Source organism: Bufo bufo, chromosome 5 (assembly GCF_905171765.1).
Source record: "Bufo bufo chromosome 5, aBufBuf1.1, whole genome shotgun sequence".
In the NCBI taxonomy this organism is placed as follows: domain Eukaryota; kingdom Metazoa; phylum Chordata; class Amphibia; order Anura; family Bufonidae; genus Bufo; species Bufo bufo.
This window is the reverse complement of record NC_053393.1, coordinates 527585168-527596472: the sequence shown is the minus strand read 5'-3', so window position 1 is coordinate 527596472 and position 11305 is coordinate 527585168. Positions and strand designations below refer to the sequence as shown.

Sequence of the window (11305 nt, the reverse complement as noted above, 5' to 3'; positions counted from 1 at the left end):
CATCACCACCATGGTAAACATTAGGGATGAGCGAATCGACTTTGGATAAAACATTCGCATAATACTTTGTTTAAATACTGTATGGAGCGAGCGCTCCGTACAGTATTAGAATGTATTGGCTCTGATGAGCGGACGTTATTACTCGCGAGACTTCATAAATAAATTTGTACTTTAAAAAAAAAAAAAAAAAACATTTCCCCAAAGTACAAATTTATTATTATTTATGAAGTTATTATGCGAAGTCTCGCGAGTAATAACGTCCGCTCATCAGAGCCAATACATTCTAATACTGTACGGAGCTCCTGCTCCGTACAGCATTTAAACATAGTATTATGCGAATAGACTTTGGATGTTTCATCCGTAGTCGATTCGCTCATCCCTAGTGGACAGCACATAAGGAATCCGTATCACCATTTATTTTTTTCCCATTGCCCCACTGTCAGTCAAAGCTGCGCTGAAATAATATACTGGACTGATGCGCTAATATAGTGGGGAGGACTCACAAATGCATGCACAGCAGTCCTGACACCTTCAGTGCAGCCTAAGGGGTATTCCGGTTATTTAAAGTTATCCCCTATCCTATAAAACTTAAGTCGGTGGGGATCCTACCACTGGGAACCCCACAGCCGCTGCAAACCCCACCTGAAATGAATAGAGCAGCAGGTTGGGCATGCATGCAGACACTCTATTCGTTACTATGGGAGATAACCGAATTTAGCGCTCCGTTATCAGTGCAGCTGTAAGTGATGAACAAAATGCCCCGCAAGGTAAAAGTCATAAAAACAATATAGGATGCATAGATTCTCACTAGGCACTAAAAGAACACTTAAGAGTGCTATGGTGGGAGAGGATACACAGAGGTAGAATACACAGAGCAAGTCTGGAGAGACAGGACAAAAGGCAGTGAACGAGGGATAGGGGGGGGGGGGGGGGTTTGCAGACACAAAAGGATGACGTACTACATTGATAATTTAACCCCGGAACAGATAATGGAATACTAGGAAGAGCATGATTGGCTATACATCCTGGGCAGCATTGTCATTGGGAAGCTCTACCGTCCCCTCTCGTAGCCGGGGAAGAGCTGGCTGAGAAGGGTCTGCAGGGGCTTGTTCACATGCATGTTGTGGTTCTTGCCCAGGTCGTGCCTGCAGGCCGGACAGTTGTACACGGAGGCTTTGAAGGAGCGGTCGAGGCAGCTCTTGCAGATGTTGTGCAGACACTCGGTGGTGATGGGCTCGTACACCACCTCCTGGCAGCAGATACACAGGAAGGTCTCCTCCACTTTGCTGATGAACTTTGGCCCCTCCTTCAGGTAGGACTTCACTTCATTCCACAGTTTTGTGTTCGGCTCATCCTTTTTGATCAGCTCTTTTTGCTCTGGGGTCAGTTTGTAGAGTTCTACTTTAGTTTTCTTCGGGGTCCCAGTTGAGGGAGTCAGAGCTTTGGCATTCTCAGAGTTCCTCTTTCTCTTGCCTTTGCTTGGCGTCTCCTCCATGCCATTACCACCAGCGTTTTCCTTCTCTCTCTCCTTGTTGGCGATGGATTCTAAGTAACCCGCAGGGTACTGCATGCTGAGGCCTAGTTTCTTCATGCGCTCTTTGCCCTCCCTGGTCCATGGTGCTGGCTCGTCGTCATCTCTCTTAAGTAGGTAGCGCCAAACAAGGAAGCCGGATTTGCCCTTTTCAGGCCAGTACTTCACCACCTTGTAGATGCCGTCGTACCGGTTGCCGTCCTCTGGGGCGTATTTGCTGTGTTTCCGCCCCTTGGCATTGCGCACAACACGCACGGGTTTACCCGCTTTCCAGTCCTTGGAGACTGCCCCTTGCTTGTCATTGATGGGGGCATTACAGTTGAGGGCCAGGGCCCGATTCGTGTTGGTGAGCTTCTGGTCACATGACTGCTCTGCAGTCCGCTTGTTCCCCGAGAGGTCACGACCTCCGCTCCCGGTGTAGGTAAACTCAGTCCCATTATCAGCATCATCCTCATAACCTCCCGCCAGCACCAGAGAATAGGAGCCATCGTGGCTTCTTCCGTGGATGCCGGCCACATGAGGCCGGTGCACCCCCGCCTCACTGACCTGCACCCTGAACTTCCACATGGTGCCAACGGGTACGCCGGGTATCGGGCCATAGTGATTGGATGGAACAATTGTGCATTCTCTGGAGCGCCCGACACATGCCATGCCTTTACCCCAGTCTCTCTGAGAGGATGAACTGGCAGACGCCATCTTGGCTTTCTTTTTGCTCTCCTTCAGCTTCTCACCGGCCAGCACCACCTCGCTGGTATCGTTCCTACACTCAGGGCAGTACCAGTCTTCATCGTCTTGGGGCAGAGAAGTAAGAGGAGGGTCAAGACAGTACATATGGAAGGCCATGTCGCACTCGTCACACAGCAGCTGCTTTCCGGGATCCTGTTTGCCCCCGCAGGCGTGGCAGGCGCACATACGGCACTTTACCCTGGGGTTATCCTTGCAGTGCTTACATTCGGGACCATTCTGACGTTTCGGGGGAGGCTCTGAAGACTGGGCGTTGCTGCCGGGCTCCTCAATCTTATAAATTTCATCCACAAATCTGATCCTGCAGTCATCCAGCGAGTCGCCCACCTGCCCCAGTAAGACTTTAGCGTACAGTTCTTTGATGGTCCTGGTGTCCCTCTTGCGGAGGATCTCAGCATCGTACCAGTAGCCCTTCTCCTTGGGGTCATCCGGGTTGTAGTTGACCATGACCACTAGTCCAGCACGCAGGTCCTCCCAGGATAACTTGGTCCTGGCCCGGGGTCTGACATCTTTGCCCGTCAGCTGCACCACCCCCTGATCAGGATAGTCCTCGTACGTTATGTTGTAGATGACGTCATCGGCGGGGGTTCCCTGGGTCACACTGACCACCTCAGCCTCGAACCAGGCGCCCATGTGCAGGTCCCGGGCGTCCACCAGCTCCTTCACCCGGTACAGGCCGCGGGCGGGGGGCTCGGCGGGCGGCTGCTCCTCCTCCTTCGGCCGCAGCTCTTCGGGATCAGTCTCGGACATGTGGGTGTCGTCGGTGTCCTCCGCGGTGACCGGAGCAGGCCCCGGGGGAGGCGGGAGCTGGCGGACCAGCAGCTGCACGATGTCATTGAGGCCAAGGCTGTAATCAAAGAGCGTGTGTCCGTCCTCCATCTGCTTCCCCCGGTAGAAGAGCCGCTGGCGGTCCTGCTCCACCCCGAACACCTCATGGATGCGCTCCCGCAGCTCCTCCACCTTGGTCAGCTTAGACAGGGAGTCAATGCGGTGAGTCTCCCGGCCGTCCATGGTGCGCACCTGGATCCACATGATCGGAGGTGTAGTGATAGCGCGGTGTCGGGTGTCTGTTCAGGCTGCTAGGCTGTGGCCCGGGTTCTCTCGGACTGCTCCCCAACGTGACAGGGCGCTACACAGGCGAAGTGCGTACAGAACTCCCGCGCTCTTTAGTTGGCGCGGTTTATAGTTTGGCGGGAAACTGACCCGTTCGCCGATGATTGGCTGTAGGAGAGACAGCGGGGCGGGGTTATGGGAGATAGCCCGCCCTGTCACAGCTTCCATTCACACACCTTAGCTCCATTTCCGCCTTGCGTTCTGTGAAATTCCTGAATTCTTAACCCCTTAAGGACCAAAGCACTTGTTGTTACGCCGATGTTGCTGTATTTTATGAGGGATAAGGTTTTTTTTGGCAGCGTTTTGAGGAACATGTATTTAACGCAGATAAAAAAAAAACTCGGACACTTGCGTCTTCTGAAGTAAACTGAACTTCTTATACAGCGGAGGCATCCTGGTGTACACAGCATAATGCTTATCAGGCCCCAGTCATCGAAACTGTTGCCCATGGCAACCAACCAGATCTCTGCTCTCACAGAAGCCATCCAGAGCTCAGCTTTCACAGCAGCCAATCAGAGCTCAGCTTCCACAGAAACCAATCAGATCAGAGCTCAGCTTTCACAGCAGCCAACCAGAGCTCAGCGCAGACAACCAGAGCTCAGCTTTCACAGAAACCAATCACAGCTCAGCTTTCACAGCAGCCAATCAGAGCTCAGCTTTCACTTTACCTCAGCAGTGTAAAAAGTAAATGATGCCTATGGTCTCCTTCCCTGCCTGTGGAGTGGTTCTGGTTATGGAAAGCATTAGTGTTGTGTGTGGGTCTGGCGTCGGGCAGGGTCCAGAAGAGAAGAAAAATAAATTTGGAGCCAATAACTTGTCATCTAAACTGTTGCCCATAGCACCCAACCACATCTCTACTTTCACAGCAGCCAATCAGAGCTCAGCTTTCATAGCAACCAACCAGAGCTCAGCTAAAATAGCAGCCAATCAGAGCTCAGCTTTCATTTTACCTCAGCAGTATAAGAAATGAATGAGGCCTATAGTCTCCTACCCTGGCAGTGGAGTGTTTCTTGTTCTGGAGGACAGTATTGTTGTGTGTGTGTCTGGCTTCGGGCTGACCCACCCGAGGATCCTCCAGTGGGGCCAGGCTCTGATGCCATTGTAGGCCCCAAAGGTCCAGAAAAAAAGAAAAACATTTGGAGCCAATAACTTGCCACTAATAATGCTTATAAGGCCTCAGTCATCTAAACTGTTGCCCATAGCAACCAACCAGATCTCTGCTCTCACAGAAGCCAATCAGAGCTCAGCTAAAACTGCAGCCAACTAGAGCTAAGCTTTCACAGCACCCAACCATAGCTCAGCTTTCACAGCAGCCAATCAGAGCTCAGCTTTCATTTTACCTCAGCAGTGTAACAAGTGAATGAGGCCTATGGTCTCCTTCCCTGCCAGTGCAGTGGTTCTCGTTTTGGAGGGCAGTAGTGTTGTGTGTGGCTCTGGCGTCGGACTGACCCACCTGATGATCCTTCAGTGGGGCCAGGGTCTTGTACCATAGTGGACCCCCAAAGGTCAAGAAGAAAAAAAATCATTTGGAGCCACACTTTTTCTTTGAATCAAAATCTTCTTTGAATTAGGGCTCATGCACACGAACGTATTTTCTTTCCGTGTCTGTTCCAATTCTTTTGCGTATATGGAACTATTCATTTCAATAGGTCCGCAAAAAAAGCAGAAGTTACTGTGTGCATTCAGTTTCCGTATTTCCGTTCCTCAAAAAAATAGAACATGGCCTATTATTGTCCGCATTACGGACAAGGATAGCACTGTTTTATTAGGGGCCAGCTGTTCCGTTCCGCAAAATACGGAATGCACACGAACGCCATCCGTATTTTTTGCGGAATGCAAAATGCATACGGTCGTGTGCATGAGGCCTTAGACTGTTGATGATATGGGGTTTGGGCCCCTAAAATTATTTCCTTTGATGGCCCAGGGAACCCCAGTATGATATTTTGTGCGTGTCCATATTGTGAGAGTGGACACCCATTCCCAAGAACACACGATTGGTCAGTTTCCAGATCTAATTGTTCTAATAAAAACGTTATATACTGTTTGGTGTGCAAGAGGCGTAATACAGGAACCAAGTGTTCGGACATCCAGAAGAAGACTGAGGATGAGAGAAGCCGAAAGTAGTCGACACAAATTGATCCTAGCAGGTGCACGTATTGTTGAGTGCTGAAATCACTTCACCTGAAGCCATACGAAGTGTCAGGAGTCTGCTGCGTATTGCTACTGCATACTTACCAACGTTTCGATTGGTAAAATCGGGGCATATAAACCCCACCCCCCAGGAACACCCAGATTTCTGCAGAGAACACCCACTTATGGGCCGAGTTTATGCTAACCCCGCCCATTTTTTGGGCCTAGGACAGTCCCACCAAATTCGGAATAGTTGGCAAGTATGCTACTGTATGTGATTGTGGACGGACATTTAGACCCAACATGACCTATCATGTCCGATGAAGCGCGTTTCCATCTAGCTGCATTGTGTAAATTCACAGAATTAGTCTGGGCACACAGAAAATTGACACAAGTTGCAGCAACAGCCTCTGCACGATCCAAAAAACTGTGTTTCGCGCGCGGCTATGGGTACACAGTAAAAAGACGTCTTCCAGCATTTCGATGCACAATTATCAGATAATGAGCGTGAGTATTGCATATATCACCAAGACGGGACGACTTGCTATATATCGCATGTGTCCCTGTGCCGAGTCTATGCAGCATTCACAGGGGAACTGTCACGAGGGTGTCAAGAACCACGCCTGACTCCGTTATACCCGGGGTCAGGAAGTCGCAGCGGTTGGCTGCGCGCTCTATGTAAGATAGGGCTGTTTCCTTATGGTAGCTTTCTGGGTTTGCTTTGCAACCCTTTTTGGCTCACTCAGGGATCCGTAGCTCCTTCTCCTCAGCTGTTCCTTGTCCAGCACTCCCAACCTCCTTATATTCCCCTCTCACACTTCTCTGGTTGCCAGATATAGAGTTTCCTGCCTGGACTTCTATTCTGACCCTCTGGAGCTGTGTTGCTGCGTTCTCTGGTTGTTGGTCCAGAACGTTACCCTCCGGATCCCTGTTGGACCTTTGTGGTCTGCTGTGGTCGCCCACCTGGGTGTATGTGTTTGTCTGTATTGTCTGTCCTCTCCCTGGTGTTTCCCTCTTAGTGTCAGTGGTGCGGACTAGCGATCCCACCGGCCCGTTCACTATCTAGGGCTCATTTTAGGGAAAGCCAGGGTTTAGGCACGTGATCGCCGCACGGGTGAGGAACCCGTCTAGGGACGTCAGGGCAGTCAGGTGCCAGCCGCAAGGTGAGTCAGGGGTCACCACCTTTCCCTCTCCCTTGGGCAGGGCTTTCCCTTTTCCCTCCCTGTGCGTGACGCCGGTCATTACAGGAACGTGTGGTGAATAAAAGGGTTGTGGCCTCCACGGTCACTAACCCTAAGGGTATGCAACTGTTATCTGTGGGGTGACCTGAAATTTAGGGTTTGTGAAACTAATACCCAGAAAGTCTGTGAAGGTTCTCATTCATCCAGGTAATACGTCAGAGTAACTGGACTTGTATTTTTTCTCCATACCCAGATTCAGACTGGTGGGCCCCAAAGTCCCAGAAGAAAAATCACATGTGGAGCCTCTTTGAAGCTAATCACTTGCCCCAATAGTCTGTTGTTTTTTTTTTTTGTTCTTTTTTTATTCAAAACGTATTCAAGTTTATCAATGATATGGGGGTTGGGCCCTAGAAATAATTTCCATCTGGTGGGCCCAAGTAACCCTAGTCCGACACTGTCCATTACCCACCAGAGAAAGAAGATCTCAACTTACATAGAGGCTAAGACAAAGGAATTCAAACACCTGAGAGGGGCCCTTAAAACTTGTGGGTATTCAGACGGGGCCTTTGTTAAAAGAGGAAAAAATTACAAGATTGACGTGAAGGTAAAGGTGCGGATCAGGGCAGATGGAAGAACTTGCTGTGTTTGAAAAACATTACATCCCTGTCTGCTTGAAACCCGGCAACAAATGGTTCACCCAAAAGACCCAACACAAGAAAAGCAATATTGTGTATGTAGTCCAGTGCGGTGAGGAGTGCCAAGAATTGTACATTGGGGAAACCACACCTACACCAACACTTGGCCTAGCATAGAAGAGCCAACACCTGTGGTCAGGTCTCAGCCATATGGTTAAAAATTGTATATAGTGGCTCACCAAACGGCACTACCTACAGGTATGGTGCTCACTCACAGGGCTACCCCCTCAGCCCCAAAAATACTAGAGCAAGAACAGGAGAAGAAAATGGAGGGCACACAAAATATCTAGATGACATAGGGAATATTCAGATGGCAATATAAAAGATTTTTAATCCTAAAACAACTGGTATATAAAAAACATGTATAAAAACCTATATAAAAAGCTTACAGATAATTAATACAAATAGTCGCATCAATATACGTAGCACTATGCACTCAATGTATATAAAATCTACATCACCTTAAAGCATGGGAAGTATGTGGATTAATCAATAATGCATTCCAAATATTTAAAATGTTCAAAATATTTAACTGAATGGTGTGGATTTCCCCCCCCCCCCCCCCTTCAATTTAGCATAATTATATATACAGTACAGACCAAAAGTTTGGACACATCTTCTCATTCAAAGAGTTTTCTTTATTTTCATGACTATGAAGGCATCAAAACTATGAATTAACACATGTGGAATTATATACATAACAAACAAGTGTGAAACAACTGAAAATATGTCATATTCTAGGTTCTTCAAAGTAGCCACCTTTTGCTTTGATTACTGCTTTGCACACTCTTGGCATTCTCTTGATGAGCTTCAAGAGGTAGTCCCCTGAAATGGTCTTCCAACAGTCTTGAAGGAGTTCCCAGAGATGCTTAGCACTTGTTGGCCCTTTTGCCTTCACTCTGCGGTCCAGCTCACCCCAAACCATCTCGATTGGGTTCAGGTCCGGTGACTGTGGAGGCCAGGTCATCTGGCGCAGCACCCCATCACTCTCCTTCATGGTCAAATAGCCCTTTACTTTCAAAGTTTTCGGCTGACTGACTGACCTTCATTTCTTAAAGTACTGATGGCCACTCGTTTTTCTTTACTTAGCTGCTTTTTTCTTGCCATAATACAAATTCTAACAGTATATTCAGTAGGACTTTCAGCTGTGTATCCACCTGACTTCTCCTCAACGCAACTAATGGTCCCAACCCCATTTATAAGGCAAGAAATCCCACTTATTAAACCTGACAGGGCACACCTGTGAAGTGAAAACCATTTCAGGGGACTACCTCTTGAAGCTCATCAAGAGAATGCCAAGAGTGTGCAAAGCAGTAATTAAAGAAAAAGGTGGCTACTTTAAAGAACCTAGAATATGACATATTTTCAGTTGTTTCACACTTGTTTGCTATGTACAGTCGTGGCCAAAAGTTTTGAGAATTACATTAATATTGGAAATTGGAAAAGTTGCTGCTTAAGTTTTTATAATAGCAATTTGCATATACTCCAGAATGTTATGAAGAGTGATCAGATGAATTGCATAGTCCTTCTTTGCCATGAAAATTAACTTAATCCCCAAAAAACCTTTCCACTGCATTTCATTGCTGTCATTAAAGGACCTGCTGAGATAATTTCAGTAATCGTCTTGTTAACTCAGTGTCAGGCTGATTGGGTTAAAATGGCAGACTTGACATGTTAAAAGGACGGTGATGCTTAAAATCATTGTTCTTCCATTGTTAACCATGGTGCCCTGCAAAGAAACGCTTGCAGCCATCATTGCGTTGCATAAAAATGGCTTCACAGGCAAGGATATTGTGGCTACTAAGATTGCACCTCAATCAACAATTTATAGGATCATCAAGAACTTCAAGGAAAGAGGTTCAATTCTTGTTAAGAAGGCTTCAGGGCATCCAAGAAAGTCCAGCAAGCGCCAGGATCGTCTCCTAAAGAGGATTCAGCTGCAGGATCGGAGTGCCACCAGTGCAGAGCTTGCTCAGGAATGGCAGCAGGCAGGTGTGAGCGCATCTGCACGCACAATGAGGCAAAGACTTTTGGAAGATGGCCTGGTGTCAAGAAGGGCAGCAAAGAAGCCACTTCTCTCCAAAAAACATCAGGGACAGATTAATCTTCTGCAGAAAGTATGGTGAATGAACTACTGAGGACTGGGGCAAAGTCATATTCTCCGATGAAGCCTCTTTCCGATTGTTTGGGGCATCTGGAAAAAGGCTTGTCCGGAGAAGAAAAGGTGAGCGCTACCATCAGTCCTGTGCCATGCCAACAGTAAAGCATCCTGAGACCATTCATGTGTGGGGTTGCTTCTCATCCAAGGGAGTGGGCTCACTCACAATTTTGCCCAAAAACACAGCCATGAAAACAGTTTGGTGAAGAACAATGAGTTTTCCAGCACGATGGAGCACCGTGCCATAAGGCAAAAGTGATAACTAAGTGGCTCAGGGACCAAAACGTTAACATTTTGTGTCCATGGGATGGAAATTCCACAGATCTTAATCCCATTGAGACCTTGTGGTCAATCCTCAAGAGGGGGGTGGACAAACAAAAACCCACTCATTCTGACAAACTCCAAGAAGTGAATATGGAAGAATGGGTTGCTATTAGTCAGGAATTGGCCCAGAAGTTGATTGAGAGCATGCCCAGTCGGATTGCAGAGGTCCTGAAAAAGAAGGGCCAACACTGCAAATACTGACTCTTTGCATAAATGTCATGTAATTGTCGATAAAAGCCTTTGAAACGTATGAAGTGCGTGTAATTATATTTCACTACATCACAGAAACAACTGAAACAAAGATCTAAAAGCAGTTTAGCAGCAAACTTTGTGAAAACTAATATTTGTGTCATTCTCAAAACTTTTGGCCACGACTGTATATAATTCCACATGTGTTAATTCATAGTTTTGATGCCTTCAGTGTGAATCTACAATTTTCATAGTCATGAAAATAAAGAAAACTCTTTGAATGAGAAGGTGTGTCCAAACTTTTGGTCTGTACTGTATATATATCACGCTCCTTGTTTGTTCACAGATATATCAATGCTGAACCCACAATTTGCCCTTAAAGTATAACTGTCATATATATTTTTTTTTTTGGAGTATTGGATTGTGGTGATTAATATCACCTTGGTGGCCCTATTTCAACTTTTCACTGTGTATTCAATTACCCCTTAATTCCACATTTTTGTTCCCTGTACTGCCTACTTTTACCTGTGCTTAAAATAGGGTTGCCAGGCATGGTCCATCTATCTGTTGAAGGACAGAGGACGCAGAAGCACACAGCGTGCAAGGTCAGATTACTGACAGCCAGGGACTGTAAGTAAAGGATTAAAGCCAGGTCCTCCCCAGCAGCTGATAACAGTGCCTGGGCTGTGTGCACTTCTCCCTGTCCCTGCGCTTGGCAGACGCTCCCTCACTCAGCAGAGCTGGAGAAGGCAGAGTTGAACCAGCGCACAACAGGGAAGGGAGATCTGCCATCTGCTCAGTGTATAAATGAAAGCAACATGTGGTAAGAGGACCCCTTTGTGCTGCAGGAGATTAACCCTTTAGGGGGAGGGCTCTGGTTACTGACACTTTTGGGGGGCTATTGTTACTGGCTAGTGAGGGGAGACAGGATTAGCCTCAGGGTGAGGGCAGTGGCGGCCATCTTAACTGAATAGTGAGATTGCAGTTTTATGCAGACTGGGGTAAGTCAGTCTAATAGTAACTGATTCTGGAATATCATGTTATTAGTAACTACATATATGAAAATTGAAATTAGGGTCTAAATGTGACAGTTATCCTTTAAATGGCCGCAAATCCTAAACCCAATATTGGTCTGCAAGTAAGTTTCTATTTACGCTGCTTCTCCATCCAAAGCCGCGGTCTTTCGATAGTTGCGCTAAGCCGGCGTCCCACGTGGTTATGTGTTCTTCGGTATATCCTG

General features: G+C 47.4%; 1 protein-coding gene across 1 annotated transcript; it reads right to left on the bottom strand.

The window, feature by feature from the left end:
* Window positions 1-303: 303 nt before the first annotated feature.
* LOC121000626 (E3 ubiquitin-protein ligase UHRF1-like) lies at window positions 304-3374 on the bottom strand. The gene has a single exon (XM_040431190.1). The coding sequence runs from the start codon at window positions 3305-3307 to the stop codon at window positions 1052-1054; it is 2256 nt and encodes a 751-aa protein (XP_040287124.1). The 5' UTR covers window positions 3308-3374; the 3' UTR covers window positions 304-1051.
* Window positions 3375-11305: the final 7931 nt, after the last annotated feature.